The sequence below is a fragment of the Triticum aestivum genome, chromosome 2B (genome assembly GCF_018294505.1).
Source record: "Triticum aestivum cultivar Chinese Spring chromosome 2B, IWGSC CS RefSeq v2.1, whole genome shotgun sequence".
Taxonomy (NCBI): domain Eukaryota; kingdom Viridiplantae; phylum Streptophyta; class Magnoliopsida; order Poales; family Poaceae; genus Triticum; species Triticum aestivum.
In genome coordinates, this window is record NC_057798.1 from 737530072 (window position 1) to 737546643 (window position 16572).

The following is a 16572-nucleotide window of genomic DNA, read 5'->3' on the forward strand; positions in this document are numbered from 1 at the left end:
AGCACAGAGGGGTGCGATACGATGCGAGAGAAGGCTCCATTTTATATGTGCTGTTTGCTTCTGGTGAGGCGGGACAGGACGACGGTTGCGGGACCCGGCCGCCAACGGAGGCAGCGGCCAATGATCTCTTCTTTCTTTGTTTGTTTGTTTCTTTCTTTCTTTCTTGTACCGGCACGGCAGCACGGGAGCGCGGGAGGAGCCGCGGCGAGGAGCCATTAGCCTCTTTTTAATCCAAAAGGTATTATTATCATCGATCGCCCTCGTTTCATTTCATCCACGCAACGCTGAGTGACACGCACAGGTGGCGTCGCTGGTGCCGTGTTGGGTGCGCGCGGGCGGGGCTGCTGGTGCTGGTCTGATTGCCGGGCGGGCGCGCCAATGAATGCCGCCCGCTTGGCGCGGCGTGTGTGGCAATGGATTCGACAGTTATGACTTCATGGCGGAGGGGATAGAGCTGGCTGAGCCTGAGCGTGACCGGTCACCCGTCTCCCATGCGTGCCTGCCGAGGGGAGCGGCGGGTTTCGAGACATGATTCCGTACCTGGTGCCCGGGAACAAATTCCGTTTGGCTCCGTCGCTGGTAGAGCTAACAGACGTAAGATGAAGCTTTTAGCTTCCCTGACAACTGGCCGATAATGCATCTTCGGATTGTAAGAATTTGAAAATGTAGGAATAGAAAACAATGATTAAGATGCATGCATTGTAAATTCCTACTATAAGATTCTATAATTATAGAGGGCCCAAAGGATATACAATTCAAGTGCACCAGACTTCTCGAAGGAAAAATAAAATGAGGTTTGAGCTCGTTTTAGGACCCCTATAAAATGAAAGGTATAAGAATGCTTCTCGTAGAGGTTTGATAAACCCGTTCATAAGATCCAAATGACTTTCACGGGAAAATTTTCATATGCAATTAAATCCTCTGAAATTTTAATGAAATTCTTGCAATGAAATAAGCCTAAGGTTCACCATGCCTCGCAGTTCCTATTAAAAATTCACCAGGTCGTTGGGACATCCATTGGATCGTTGGGCCACTGGACTAGGCCCATCGTCCGTAAATTTGGATCCCATGGCCTCTCGTGTGCGCCGATGCTATATCTCACTTACTGCAAGATAGAGCACCGCCTGGCCTCAAGCGTTTCTGCTTGTGCGTCGTTTTGGGAAGGCCTTTTTCTCGTTGGCTCGTCTCAATTTCTTTCCTTCTATTCCAATGGTTTAAGGAACCTTCTAACCATGTTTGAGGAAGACTCTGGGTCGTTTTTTTCCTTCTTTCTGGTTCCTTTTCAGTTATCTTCTTCTCTTCTCGTTTTTTGCTCAATTTCCCTTGTTTGGCTTAGTACCAATTTCTTTTTATTTTTCATTTTTCCTTTCTTATTTTTTTTCCTTCTGTGTGGTTCCTTTTCGGTTTTCTATTTTCCTTTTTATTTTTATTTTCTGCTTTATTTATATATTTGTTTTTCATTTACTCATGGATTCACGTGTTTTTTACCAGTTTGTTTTAGTGTACAAGCATTTTTTATATGGTATGAACATTTAAAAAAAACTGAGTGATCTTTTTGCATTTTACAAACAGTTTTTTACATATGAATATTTTTGAAATACATGCTGAATATTTTTTGAATTCACGCTAAACATTTTCTATATACACTTTGATCATTTTTTAAGTACACATTGAGAATTTCTTGAATGAATGTTTGAACATGTTTACATTTTTGCGACATTATTTTAAACACCTGAACATTTTTAAGCCTTATGGAAAAAATTTAAATGGTATGATTTCTTTATATGTCATGATTGTTTTTGTAAATGTGCACACAGTTTCAGAATGGTACAAAAATTGAAAAAAAAATATGTGAACACATTTTTACATTCCGTGGAAATATTTTAAACAATGTCATGGCCATATCTTCATACGCGTGAACATTTCTTTTAAATGTCCTAAATCTTTTTTTAATGGTATGAATATTTTCTGTAAGCTGCACATTCCCTTTTTTACATTTAATGAAGGGTTTTCCTTACGCATGAACATTTTTGAAATGTCACACACACTTTTTTGAATTGTACAAACATTTATTTAAAATTATACCAACAATGTTTTTACATTAATGAACATTTCCTAATATTGTCATGTACAAGTTTGTAAATGTGTGAATATTTTTGGAACATTGGGAACATTGTTTGAATTGTACGTACATTTGGTTTTACATGTCATGAACATTTTTTTGATGGTATGACCATTTGCTATGCATACAAATGTTATTTGACAAAAGTCATGAACGCTACGGAAATTAGCGAAAACCCAAAGCCCAAAAAGCTCGTACATGTCTGTACTATAAGGAGGAGTTGGTATGTCCGTCTCACCCGGTCACCCCCTTGAATCCCCTTGAATCCATCGGGGCGTGATGTACGTTTTTCTACCGGAGCGGGGTACGCATAAACGGCGAGGTTTGTTTGTTCAGGCCGACCTGACAACAACGGCCCCATGAATTAGACGTCGGTACAAGCCAATTTGGTCAGTGCCCACTAGCGAGAGGCCAGACTTGGTGTCGTGTGCCCAGTAGGCCCAGTAGCGAGGCCGCCTCCAGGCCCAGCCGCGCTACATGAATAGTCCCACTACGATGGCGTCTTCCTTTCGTCCAAACGAAGCACCTGGATTGATTTTAAAAAAGAAGAAGTAAAAACCGAAGCAGCTGGATACAGTCAGAGCCTCAGAGGGAACGGCGTGCATATACGCACGCCTGGTGTAGAGCCAATTTCCAGCAACCTACCCTAGCATGCATGTCGCTACGAAATTATCAAAGGGAAAAAGTGTTTCAAACGGAACGAGATTGACGGTGGTGGGTGCTGACATGACGTTTCAACTCTGAGGCCCTCGCCCAGACGCGTCCGAGGACTTGCCGAGAACTCATGATCAGCGTCAATTAGCTTGGCACGCGTCCAAGGAAAGTTCAAATTTCAAAGATGCGCAACGTCGTCTATACTCGGCCGATACACAACACGATGGATATTGTACAATAGCAGTAATTGAACAAGTCAGCTGCCATTTCTATGGGCACCTCCCTTAATTAAGTACTCCCCGTCGTCGCCGACCGACCTTCCATTCAGGTTCCACCCAACGACAGACAATCAAGATGAGAAGCACGATCGAACTGCTACGTTGACAACATACACACGATTACGTTGGAGTGAAGAACAGAGCAACCGCGTAAGCCCGTTGACATTTTCTCCGGACAAGACTTTTAAGTACTGGTCGACCGGCATTCCCTGGCTTACAGACAATTGATCAAGAGGGGAGGCTCTCGATCGAGCAGCAGCAGCAGCAGCAAAGATGGTCAGGGCGATGGGTATTGCCGCGGCAAAAGGCTTCACCGCCGGTTCCATGCACTACACGCCCAGCGGCGTCGTGTGTCTAGCTTTCGCCTTCGTGGCCGCGGTTGCCATCGTGGCCGTCGCCGTGTTTGGTTGCGCCGGCCACAAGAGCTCCGGCGGGAAGAAGCCTCGACGTGGTCACGGCGGCTCCTACTGGGCAGCTGGAGCGGGCGCAGGCGCAGGCGTCTATGTTGGAGACAGCGGTGTTAGCACAGGCGGTGGTGGCTGTGGCGGCGGAGGGGGAGGAGGTGGTGGCTGTGGAGGCGGAGGAGGTGGTGGAGGTTGCTGAGAAAAGACATCACACAGTGGATTATTACTGCAAGACCATGATATAATTTGGTTGGATAAATTTCACTTTATTCGAATATTTGTAAATAATACTTTCATTTTCGGAGATGTTGTAAATGCACGCTCACTTGTTTACATATTTATACATTCATTCATATATGATCTATAATTTCACATGTTTACTTCATTGTGGTGCCTCTTGGACGACTTCTTCCTTGGGTCCGGCTGGCTCCTGTTGTCCAGTCGCCGTTCTTTGGCGCTTTCGGTGGAGGGTGCATTGATCTAGTTCGCCTCGATGTCATGGTTGTGTCTTCAAGGTTTCCGGATTTGGTTGTGACGCGATGTCTCTTTGCCATTTGTGGCTTGAGGTTGGCAATGTGAATTTAGTTAGATGTTTGTAGTGCTGAAATATGAGGTGGGCTTTAGGCCATCCAACAATTTTTAAAATCTCTAAAGGGCCATCTGGGTCATATGATTATGTGATGGGAAGTTTAGTACCAACCCGAATTTGGAGGAAGAATCGAACCTCCTTATGAGGAATCCTCTTCAACATGCAATTGGAGCTTGAGAAGAGAAGTAGTCCCGTGCGCTCATTCTCTATCTCCCGCCACGCCACGCGGGCATCGTGTTTCGTGAATGGGCTGAGTTAAGACCTATGTCACTTGTGCACTTCAGCTTAATTTTTGCTGGTTAGGAACAAAGAGTCCTTAACAGACGAGCCACGATCTAAGATGTCAGATCGTGGGCTGTTGCCGACTCGGACGTGGGTCAAACCAACGCCTCTCCACCCGACCGCGCCTATATATTCGAGGCGTCGGCCAAACCCAGCCGTCATGAAGAGCATATCACATCTTCTCTGTCTCCACACGCACTGTCCACCGTCGTTCCACTCGCTGCTGCTGTCGGCGGCAATCTCTTCCCATCCACTGCATGCATGACTGTACAGGAGAGCATGCCTCCAGAACCCCTCGCCTTGAGATCTTGTACGAGAAATATGTGATTAGGTTTTTGGGGAGTGTCTCCTACGCGATTGCTCGACACCATCCTTCTCCGCGTCACCTCTGTCACCACCTTGGCCACCAAAGCCGAGAGACTCGCTGCCGAGAAGCTCGCCGCTAACAAGAAGACGATTGAGGAGGCCGCCCTGCAAACTGGCCAACTGAAGGGTATAACTCACTTATCCCACTCTTGTTTATGCTCTTGTTAGCCGTACTAGAGTTACTAGCTGAGTGCCCGTGCGTTGCCATGAAACAACAAACTTACATGTTGCCCAACATCATTGTTGGCCGCTGACACCGTCACCCCTTGTCAGTCGCAATGGGGGGGAAAGGGGAGGGGATATTTTGTCTCCCATCATCCTTGCAACCCCTCCACTAAAGTGCTCATCCCATAAAATATATTATTATACTTTCTTGTACTCCCTCTGTAAACTTATATAAAAGCATTTAGATCACTACTTTAGTGATCCAAATGCTCTTATATTAGTTTATAGAGGGAGTACTATACGATGTACCACTAAAACAAAATACATGTGACTCATACTTGAAATTCAGCTGAACATGAATGAGCCAATAAAATTTTATATCCTCATGCCCTTGATGAAATATCATAGAAGTTGAAGGTTATTAGCCCCCAAATAAATGCTCGGACATTGCCATTCAGTTGTAAATTTAGTCAGAGATAGGTATATACATGCGACAATGGAACATCACAAAAATATAACAAAATATTGATTAGAGCATCCTCCATGCGTTCCCCATGTTCATTCATGCATCTTATTTTCTTCTTCCTTCCTCTATGTTTGCTCGCGCGCCAGCTCCGCGATATCTGATCCAGGGGCCAGGGGATTTCAGGTTAATATATCTGAGCGGCCGTTTCCTTCTCATTGCTGACGACCTTTCCCATCAGTGTGTGACTGGATCTACAAGGAAACATTTTTTACACTTGTACCTTCCTCATTTTTTTCACTCATACCATTGATTAAAAAAAAGACAATGGTGTATGTGAGGCATCCCTTAAAAACAATTGCAATCATAATCTAAATAGGTGTTGAAAAGCAAGCAACACTTAAAACCCATAATTCATAATACATACAATTCATGTCAGGTAAATTATAATATATTTGGCTCATATCAAAACAAACATGTATACGGGAGGGAGGCAACTACAGCTTGCTTGTACCGGGTCCCGAGACACAACACCGTCAACCGAATTGTTGACAGTGTATGTGAGGCATCCCTTCTTCTCTACATCAACGGTGTCATGTTCAAATTTCAATGGCCATGGTCTGTATCCTTCGCGCCGAGACACATATTTGGAGCTCCTGGACAGGGAAGATACACTAGTACAAATAGGGCCTATTGTCCCGGTTCATAAGGGCTTTTAGTCCCGGTTCTGGAACCGGGACTAAAGGGTCGTTACTAAAGCCTCCCCTTTTAGTCCCGGTTCTTACACGAACCGGGACTAAAGGCCGTCCACATGGCCGCTGCCTGGAGGTCCACCTTTAGTCCCGGTTGGTAACACCAACCGGTGCTAAAGGAAATTTTATGATTTTTTTTGAAAATTTTCTTTTTGAATTTTTTTGAGTTTTTTTTTATTTTCAAATTTCTGAATTATTTTAACCTCTAATCTCTAATCACCCTCATCACTGCTCAATTTAACCTCCAATCTCTAATCACCCCTCATCATTCCAAATCATCTAACTTCCCGAACGGTCACCCATCTCACTACTCCAGCCTGAGCACGCTTAACTTTCGGGTTCTATTCTCCCTCGTTTCCAAGTCTGCACTTGTTGTTTTCCTGACAATAGTAATATGTCAATCCTATTAACCCTCAGGAATTTAGCTTGAGCAGGAAGTCACACATTTCACTGTTTGAGTTTGAAATTATTGTTCTAAAAAACAATAATTATTTAGTAACACTAATATTTCTTGAATAAGTAGTTTGACCACAGTTTGACCAGGTTTGACCAAAATTCAAAAACACTAAAGTAATTATTTAGTAACACTAATATTTCTTGAATAAGTAGTTTGACCATTGTTTGACCAAAGTTTGACCATATTTGACCAAAATTCAAAAAAAACTGAAATAATTATTTAGTAACACTAATATTCTTGAATAATTATTTAGTAACACTAATACTTCTTGAATAAGTAGTTTGACCAGATTTAACAAAAATTAAAAAAAAACAAAAAAACTGAAATTTGAGCATAACTTTTTTTCCTTTTAGAATTTGAGGATTCTTGCAAATAGGTCGTAGGCCATCAAAATCGGATGCGGATTTTCGTGCTGAACATTTTGATATATTATACGTTTTTTCTGACATAGTATGCAAAAGTTATAGCCGTTTTACATTTTCCCTACACTTTTTGCAAAACATGTCCAAATTTAAGTTTTTAAATTTTCCTAACTAGTAGATGTAGGAACATAACTACATCTTGAAGGATTTTAATTTTTGAAGTTTTTATGATTTTATTTTGCTTTTTACAAAACTGAAAAGGCGATCCACCGGGGGGGGGGGTACAGTTTGAAAATGGGACCTTTAGTACCGGTTCGTGGCACGAACCGGTACTAAAGGCACCCATTAGTACCAGTTCATGGCACCAACCGGGACTAAAGGTCCCATTTGAACCGGGACTAATGCCTTTGCCGCATGAACTGGGATCAATGCTCACATTAGTCCCGGTTTATGACTGAACCGGGACTAATGGGCTAACCCGGCCTGGACCAAAGCCCTGTTTTCTACTAGTGATATTGCTTTGGCAGCCTTGGGCTCATCATCGCCTCCTTGCCACATACAGTGCACTGTCAAAAGAAAAAATAGATGTATGTTAGTGATATCAAATATATAATTCAATCTTTAAATTCCGCTCATAGCATAAAGAGCCAAACAAGATACGAGTATCACTTGAGGATATATCTTAGCAACAGAAGCATCAATTCCACTTCTTTGTGATGGGGCAGCTCGATTTCAAGACTGTCATCTTCATTCGCAAGACTGTCATATTCATTCCCAAAAATCATATGATTTGATCACCTCCAAATTATCAATATTACCTTGAACCTAGGACATGCTTCCTAATTTTGTATGGTTGCAGATCAAAACTCCACACATGACTCAAGATCGAGAACGATGTAATAAGTTAGGACTAACATGAACATTAAGTAGGACAACCAGCATGCCTGGTTAACAGAAAACTACGACGACACACTACCATCACACTGAATATGTAAACTTGTGTGCATTATTTAGGTTCTCAACACCTGATAGCGAAAAGGAACATGGTGCCATTTGACTAGTACTTTTCTTCTGTTATGCATATCCAATCTCTCATGCTCTTCCTGTTCATTTTCTCCTATCAAGCGTCTCTTTGCAAATGTATGGAGAATAGCAACTTCCCACGTAGATGGGGTCTGGATCAATGACCCAACAAGAGCAGGCAACAACATTATGGAAGTACTGGTCAAGCTCGATATCAATCGAGGACCACCTTCACTGATGGTGGCATGCTGTGAGAAGACATGATGCGCTCTGGCTCACCAGATGCCGGCTCACTGCAGAAGTAATTCTGCACACATCAAGACTTGAAACACAAGAATCAATGTCTTAAAAAATTAAAAGAAGAAGCAACACATATAGAAGTGTGAAAAAGCCATAAGCAGGGACAGAATTGTGCAATAGCTCTGATGGATGCACATAAGACAGTTACTACCAAAATAAAGTAGTCTATGTGGCAATTTGATTGTCGGAGAAGTTTACATATAATATACCCTTCAAGTAAACTGAAAATTGAGAGGTTCATCTATATAGATACAATAGCTCTGAAAGAGCACAATCAAATCACAAGAAAAACAAGCAATGGTCATTTTGACCATAAGCAAAATATCACACATTATTAAGAAAAATAATAAGCTCAGTGTGCAGGCAACATGATACTAATTTATAATGCACTTCTCATGCACACAAACGGCGACATTTGTAAATGAAGTAGTAATTATTGGTAATACATATACACTTGTCTTTCAGAAGCTGAAACCTACACGCATCTGCAATCATGCATCAAACCTGCCCGTACAAAGGTTGGAAAATTTCCTATTTGGTAGCCATCTACAATAATGCAGGAAAGAAAGGTGTCTGTATTTTTTTTTGAACTCCCATGTATAGCCAATAACAGACTTACCAGAAGTAGTACATCCCAATGTAGCAAAAATGTTGCTTGGGCTTGACTAATAAAAAGTAAATTAAGACAAGCATGCTAGATAAGTGAAATATTTAGATATTACTGTTGTACCATGATTATTAGAGTTGTGACGTGCTTGAACCATCTCATCATGTTTCTGTTCTGGAATTTGTTCTTTACAAAACATTCAACTACTTGCTCATCTTCACAATAATGGATCCACCTTTGTGTCTGAGGTCCTAGAATGCATTCGATGCACCTTGTTGGAGGATGTCGTTGCAGTAAAGACTAAATATGTTGCATCTTTCACAATCATAGTACAATGAGAGATGACAATCTATTAGCAAGGCCTCTCATTGGTAAAAAAGCAATCAAAAGCGAGTAATGAATTTCATACCAAATGCACAAAAAATACAAACCAATGCGAAGCACATAAATCATTGCCACAACGAGAACATGTATTAAATTCTATTTGCATCATTGAAAAAAGGTCAGCAAAACGCATACCCCTATATAGAACTCTGTAGTGAAGTTTTGCCTGCTATACAGTGCCAATTGTGTTTTCGCACCAGCAGCTTGCAGTCTGACTATAGAATATTTACTTCAACCACATGCTTCAGAGTTCCCTGGCAAAAAAGGCTCCAGAACACATATGCTTGCATCACAGAACTATAAAGCTATGAGAAGCATTGTAGTGGAGAAATCATTTCGAGCAAATTAATAGCCATCATAATTCTTTCATTTTTTCTAATGATATATCATCCATATAGTTTCTCTTACATTATACATAGCACGTGAGAACCCACAATTATTATTCAAGCCTGTACGTGAGAACCCACAATTATTATTCAAGCCTTATATACCATCTAAGAAAATGCTATGCGTGTAGCATGTTTGACTTTGTTAGAAGTCTGTTGAAGTTTGACATTAATTTAGAAAATATTGTGTACAAAACAAACATCCGTTGACAATTAAAATTGACCATAGGTGTTGTATGGACTGTCTTTTTCTGGATGTAAAAAAGCCAACATGCTATACATGGGAGGCATAGTGGTTTCTAAGCTCGGCATAGTGGTTTGGACAGTCTAGAAGAGGAAATCAGATATGTGCATGCTGGGCATAGTGGTTTGTAAGCTCGGCAACAATCTCCTCACTACTGTTCTACACATTCAAAGGTTGCCAACTTTACCCCGAGTGGTTTTGCTGCTTCCATGAGACCTCCTATGTGTGAGGGTATCCACTATAAGAGGTGGCGCGTGAGAGCAGTCTTATGGTTTCAGACCATGAGCTGCTATGACGCCACTCTTGGCAAACCTGAAGGGGAGCAAGATGCCCAACAGGCACAAGCTTTTCAGAAAATGGATACCTTGTTTAAGGCTGCTCTCTTGAGTGTTCTTGGTGAGAACATAGTTGATGCTTATGCATCAATTGACAATGGAAAAGATATGTGGGACGCACTCGAGGCCAAGTTTAGGGTCTCGGATGTCGGCACTGAGCTGTACATCATGGAGCAATTCTATGATTACAGGATGACTGAAGAGCACTCTGTGGTTGAGCAGGCTCATGAGATACAGTCATTTGCTAGAGAACTTGAGCACTTCAATTGTATGCTACCGGACAAGTTTGTTGCCGGGGGTATCATCACTAAGCTTCCTCCTTCATGGAGGAACTTTGCTACCTTACTGAAGCATAAGAGACTGGAGTTTTCTGTTCTAGATCTCATTTGTACTCTTGATGTGGAAGAAAAGGCGAGAGTAAAGGACACACGTGCTCGAGGTATTGAGGGAGGATCTAGTGCCAATCTGGTACAGAAGAAAAACTTCCAGTCCCACAAGTTCAAGAACAAGGGCAAGCTTGATGGTAAAGCAAAGTTTGATGGGAAGAACAAGCCTGTGCAACACACGAACTTCAAGAAGAAGAGTGACAAGAAGAAAGGTGCTTGTCATGTGTGTGGAGATCCTGATCATTGGGCTCCTAGTTGTCCTAATCACTATGACAAGCGTCATCCTGGGAAAGGCGGCAAGACCGCTAATGTTGTCATTGGAGACACTGACATGAAGGATGCTGTGTATGGTATATTCCCCACTATTCTTTCAGTATGTCATTCTCCTGATTGGTTGATTGACACGGGTGCTAATGTGCATGTATGCGGTGATATTTCCATGTTTTCGTCTTATTAGACCGCAGGGACTTCAACCGTGCTGATGGGCAACGGTTCAAGTGCTTCGGTTCATGGTGTTGGCACGGTCGATGTGAAGTTTACTTCGGGGAAGATCGTGCGGCTGAAGAACATGCATTATGTCCCCTCTGTCAATAAAAATCTTGTTAGCGGATCTCTTCTGTGTAGAGATGGCTACAAGCTTATCTTTGAGTCGAATAAATTTGTAATCTCCAAGTATGGAACCTTTGTTGGTAAAGGCTATGAGTCAGGAGGCCTGTTTCGTTTATCCTTATCAGACGTTTGCAATAAAGTTGTTAATCATATTTGCAACAATAGTGAATCAAATGTGTGGCATTCACGTCTTTGTCATGTTAACTTTGTTGCATGTTGCGACTAGCGAAGTTGAACTTAATCCCTAGTTTCACCACTATCAAGGGATCTAAGTGTCAAGTGTGTGTGCAAGCTAAGCAACCTCGTAAGTCTCACGTGACTGTGGAGACGAGAAATCTTGCACCACTAGAACTAATACATTCAGATCTATGTGAAATGAATGGTGTTTTGACAAAAGGTGGAAAGGAATATTTCATGACGTTAATTACGACTCCACTAGATACTGTCGTGTGTATCTTCTGAAATCTAAGGATGAGGCTTTGAACTTTTTCAAGATCTATAAAGCTGAAGTGGAAAACCAACTTGATCGAAAAATCAAGAGGCTTAGGTCCGACTGTGGTGGAGGGTATTTTTCCAATGAATTTGATGCTTTTTATGCGGAACATGGTATAATCCATGAGAGGACGCCTCCCTACTCACCTCAGTCAAATGGGGTGGCCGAAAGGAAGAACCGTACTCTAACTTATTTGGTTAACGCCATGTTAGACACATCGGGTCTCTCCAAGGCATGGTGGGGGGAGGCGATATTGACGGCTTGTCATGTCCTAAACCGACTTCCCACAAAGAACAAAGAGATAACTCCATTCTAGGAATGGGAGAAGAAAAGGTTAAAGCTCTCTTATCTATGAACCTGGGGTTGTTTGGCGAAAGTCAATGTGCCAATTCCAAAGAAGCGGAAGCTGGGACCAAAAACTGTGGATTGTGTTTTCCTGGGATATGCTTTTCATAGCATTGGCTATAGATGGTTGTAAAATCTGAGGTACCTGACATGCATGTCGGTACGATCATGGAGTCGAATGATGCGACTTTCTTTGAAGTTATCTTTCCCATGAAGGATGTTGCTACCTCATCTAATCAGGAGATACCTAGTTCATCGAATCAGGAACCAGTTACAATTGCCGAACCTGCCATTTCGATGGAACACTTTGAAAGTCCTGTGGAGGAAAACAATGAAGTTCCTACTAGGAGCAAGAGACAGAGGACTGCAAAGTCCTTTGGTGATGATTTTCTTGTGTATCTCATAGATGACACTCCCAGTTCTATTTCGGAGGCCTATGCATCTGAAGATGCTGACTACTGGAAGGAAGCGGTTCGTAGCGAGATGGATTCCATCTTGGCGAATGAAACTTGGGAGATAACTGATCGTCCTTATGGGTGCAAACCTATAGGATGCAAATGGGTATTCAAGAAGAAGCTTAGGCCTGATGGTACTATTGAAAAGTACAAGGCTCGGCTCGTGGCAAAGGGTTATACCCAAAAGGAAGGTGAAGACTTCTTTGATACTTACTCACCTGTGGCTCGACTGACCAGTATTCAAGTTCTACTTTCACTAGCTGCCTCACATGGTCTTCTCATTCATCAAATGGATGTTAAGACTGCTTTCCTAAATGGAGAGTTGGATGAGGAAATTTATATGGAACAACCAGATGGGTTTGTAATAGATGGTCAGGAAGGGAAAATGTGCAAGTTGCTGAAGTCTTTGTATAGACTCAAGCAAGCACCCAAACAGTGGCATGAGAAGTTCGAAAGAACTTTAACAGCTGCAGGCTTTGTTGTGAACGAAGCTGATAAATGTGTGTACTATCGCCATGGTGGGGGCGAGGGAGTTATGCTTTGCTTGTATGTTGATGACATACTGATTTTCGGAACAAATCTGAATGTTATTAAGGAGGTCAAGGATTTCCTATCTCACCGTTTTGAGATGAAGGATTTAGGAGTGGCCGATGTCATTCTGAACATCAAGTTGTTGAGAGATGATGATGGTGGGATTACATTGCTTCAATCTCACTATGTGGAAAAGATCTTGAGTCGCTTTGGCTATAATGACTGCAAGCCCTCTCCAACACCATATGATGCTAGCGTGCTGCTTCGAAAGAATCGAAGAATTGCTAGAGATCAATTGAAGTATTTTCAGATTATTGGCTCACTTATGTACTTAGCAAGTGCTACAAGACCTGGCATATCTTTTGCTGTTAGCAAACTGAGTCGGTGTAACGCCCCGAGACCGACGCTCCAGAAGACTTCCAGCTATTCCGAGTTTTGTCATGTGATTTGTTTTGTTTGTGCATCCATCATGCCATCTCTTGCATTGCATCGTTTCTTCATGCCATCATATCATTAATTTTTATAACTCTTCTAAATAAATTGTATGGATTTTTTCGATCCATTTAATTCGAGGGAATTCACTTGTGATTTCTCTTTATAACGTATTAAAGCCTCTCAATATTATTAGGGAGCTATAATAAAATTATTCCATTTATTTGGAATTAACCATAACCCACTTGCAAAATATCCCATGCCTTTGTTATCTTAATTCTTGGTCTCCAACCTTGCCATATATTTCTTTCATCATTTTCCGGAGCTCCATCAAAAATCCGAACATTTTTGGACCTTCCTTTTATCAAGTCCTAGTTCAAACCCATTTGAATTAAATTCAAATGAGTTTGAATTTAAATATTTCAATCATGGCCTTTCTATTTTTCTTGGAACGAGCATATTTTTGCGAGTCCGGGAAAATTATCCCCATGCGCAAATCTTTCCTCTAACCTCTCTTTCTTTTCTTTCTTTTCTCTGTTTTGTTTTATTATTCATTAGTGAGAGAAGATAGCCCAGCAGCCTATCCAGGCCGGCCCAGCCAGCCCATCTAACCACTGTTAACCCTAGCCCCTGCCCGATCCCCATCTCTCCCGGTTGCCTCCCTTGCGACGCAACTCCCCTTCTTCTCGATCCCCATTGCTCGCCCGCAGCCATCGCCAGGGAGAGCCCTGCTCGATCCCCTCCTCCCTCGATGCGCCATCGCAGGGAGAGCAGCGCCGCGCCCTCGTCTCGTTCCCCTCGCGCTGCCAGAGAGGAGCAGAGCCCCGCTCCTCCCGACCCACCTCACACGCGACCCCGCCGCCTCGCGCCTCCACCTCCTCGCCGGCCGGCCGCAGCTCGCCGTGCCCTGCTTCTCCTCCCGTGCCTCTCCACCCCCTCGCGCCGACTCCTTCCACCGCGACCAAGGTTGCTGCCTCCCCGTTGACCTTCCTCTCCTACCGCACCTCGCCCTTGCCTTCCTTTGCCTCGACCTTCTCCTTGCTGTCGCGACCGTCGCTCGCCTCCACCACGTGCGTGCCTCGCCCCGGGCCTCTTCTCCCTAGTGCTCGCCCTCCTACCGTGCCCACCGCCTGCGATGGCCTGTGAGGCCATCAGCGCGGCCCTGTCCGCGTGAAGCCCCTGCTCCACCACCATTAGCGCCTGATGTCTCCGTCCCCCGCGCCTTGTTGCTGCTCTAGGCCATGAGCTCGCGGCTACCGCTCGGACGCCAAGACCGAGACCGCCCCGAACCACGTCGTCTCGCTGGATCGTCAAGACCATCTCGTTTTTTTGCAAGTTCCTCTACGCCCGAAGACGTTGGATGCGCCAAGTTCCACTACAACATGCACCACTACTGTTGCTGAGGGTTTCGTCAAGTTCAACTACATCGACTACGAATGGTGAAGACCCCGAACATCTACGGAGGGTGTACATCTACACCGCCAAGACCGGATCGACAAGTACCCCGACGTCGCGTGTACCACTACTGTCAACCTGAACATCTACGAAAACGTGTACCACTACCGTCGCCGTGTACCACTACTTCCACTACCGTCGCAAGAACGACTAATTCCACTACGACCCGTGTACCGCTACTTCCATCTACATCGCTCCGAGCTCGAACTGCCCTGGAAATGCACGCTTCGAAGGTATAACCCCGAGAGGACCGCCCGTGAATGAATGCATGTGTTGTATGAGATGAATTGTATGTTTGCACCGTTGCCCGTTTGATCCTTGCACGTTCCTTCCTCGTTTGCCATGCCGCCGTCCCGTGGGAACCCGGTAGTCGGGAGCACCCCACCATCTCTAGCATGTTGCGCACATCCGCACGCCTCCTTTTGCACCGGTATCTCCGTGAGCTACCGGAACCGATATGTTGCCGTGGCACCATTTTCGTTTCATCGCCGTGGCACCCTTTTCGTTCTGCCATGGTGACCAAATGCTTCATAACATGCTCATGTCAAGGTTTTCATAAAAATTGCATAAACCTTGATTATGGCATCCGCATCATGTTAACAACAATTAAAATGCTTAAAACTATGTTTGCATTAAATTGCTAAATGTCATATGGGGATTTTCCGGAATTGTTGTTTGTTGTTTCCGGCCTCACTTAAACTTGCCTAAATAGTTAGTTTATTTATGCCTCACCTCTTGCCATGCTTAACAACATTTAATATTGTTGTGTTCCTAACGAGAGAGAACTAAATAATTGATGTGGTGTTCCGTCAATATGCAACTCGTTGCATATTGAGCTCCACTTAATTTGTAGTATTGTTTGTTGCACTTTGCCATGCCATGCCTCTTTAAACCGGACATGCATCATACTTGTTTGTGCATCATGACATGTTTATGCTTGTGTGTTTACCATATTGTTTGCTTCTTTCCGGTTTGCTTCTCTCGTTAGCTTCGGTTTCGTTCCGGAGTTGTGAGGATTCGTTCGACTACGTTCGTTTGTCTTCTTCATGGACTCGTTCTTCCTTGCGGGATTTCAGGCAAGATGACCTTTACCCTCGATATCACTTCTATCTTTGCTTGCTAGTTGCTCTGTTCTATTGCCATGCTGCGCTACCTATCACTTGTTTACCATGCCTCTCATATTGCCATGTCAGCCTCTAACCTTATCACCCTTCCTAGCAAACCGTTGTTTGGCTATGTTACCCGCTTTTGCTCAGCCCCTCTTATAGCGTTGTTAGTTGCAGGTGAAGTTGAAGATTTCTCCATGATGAACAGGATTATGTTGGGATATCACAATATCTCTTATTTAATTAATGCATCTATATATTTGGTAAAGGGTGGAAGACTCGGCCTTATGCCTGGTGTTTTGTTCCACTCTTGTCGCCCTAGTTTCCGTCATACCGGTGTTATGTTCCCGGATTTTGCGTTCCTTACGCGGTTGGGTGATTTATGGGACCCCCTTGACAGTTCGCTTTGAATAAAACTCCTCCAGCAAGGCCCAACCTTGGTTTTACCATTTGCCACCTAAGCCTTTTTCCCTTGGGTTCTGCAGACTCAAGGGTCATCTCTATTTTAACCCCCCCGGGCCAGTGCTCCTTCGAGTGTTGGTCCGAACTGAGTAGACTACGGGGCCACCTCGGGGAAACTTGAGGTC

The 16572-nt window shown here is 43.6% G+C and overlaps 1 protein-coding gene across 1 annotated transcript; it reads left to right on the forward strand.

The window, feature by feature from the left end:
- Positions 1–3289: 3289 nt before the first annotated feature.
- Positions 3290–3804, forward strand: LOC123042368 (loricrin). Its single transcript, XM_044464839.1, has one exon. It carries the CDS (start codon positions 3328–3330, stop codon positions 3655–3657), a length of 330 nt encoding a protein of 109 aa, XP_044320774.1. The 5' UTR covers positions 3290–3327; the 3' UTR covers positions 3658–3804.
- Positions 3805–16572: the final 12768 nt, after the last annotated feature.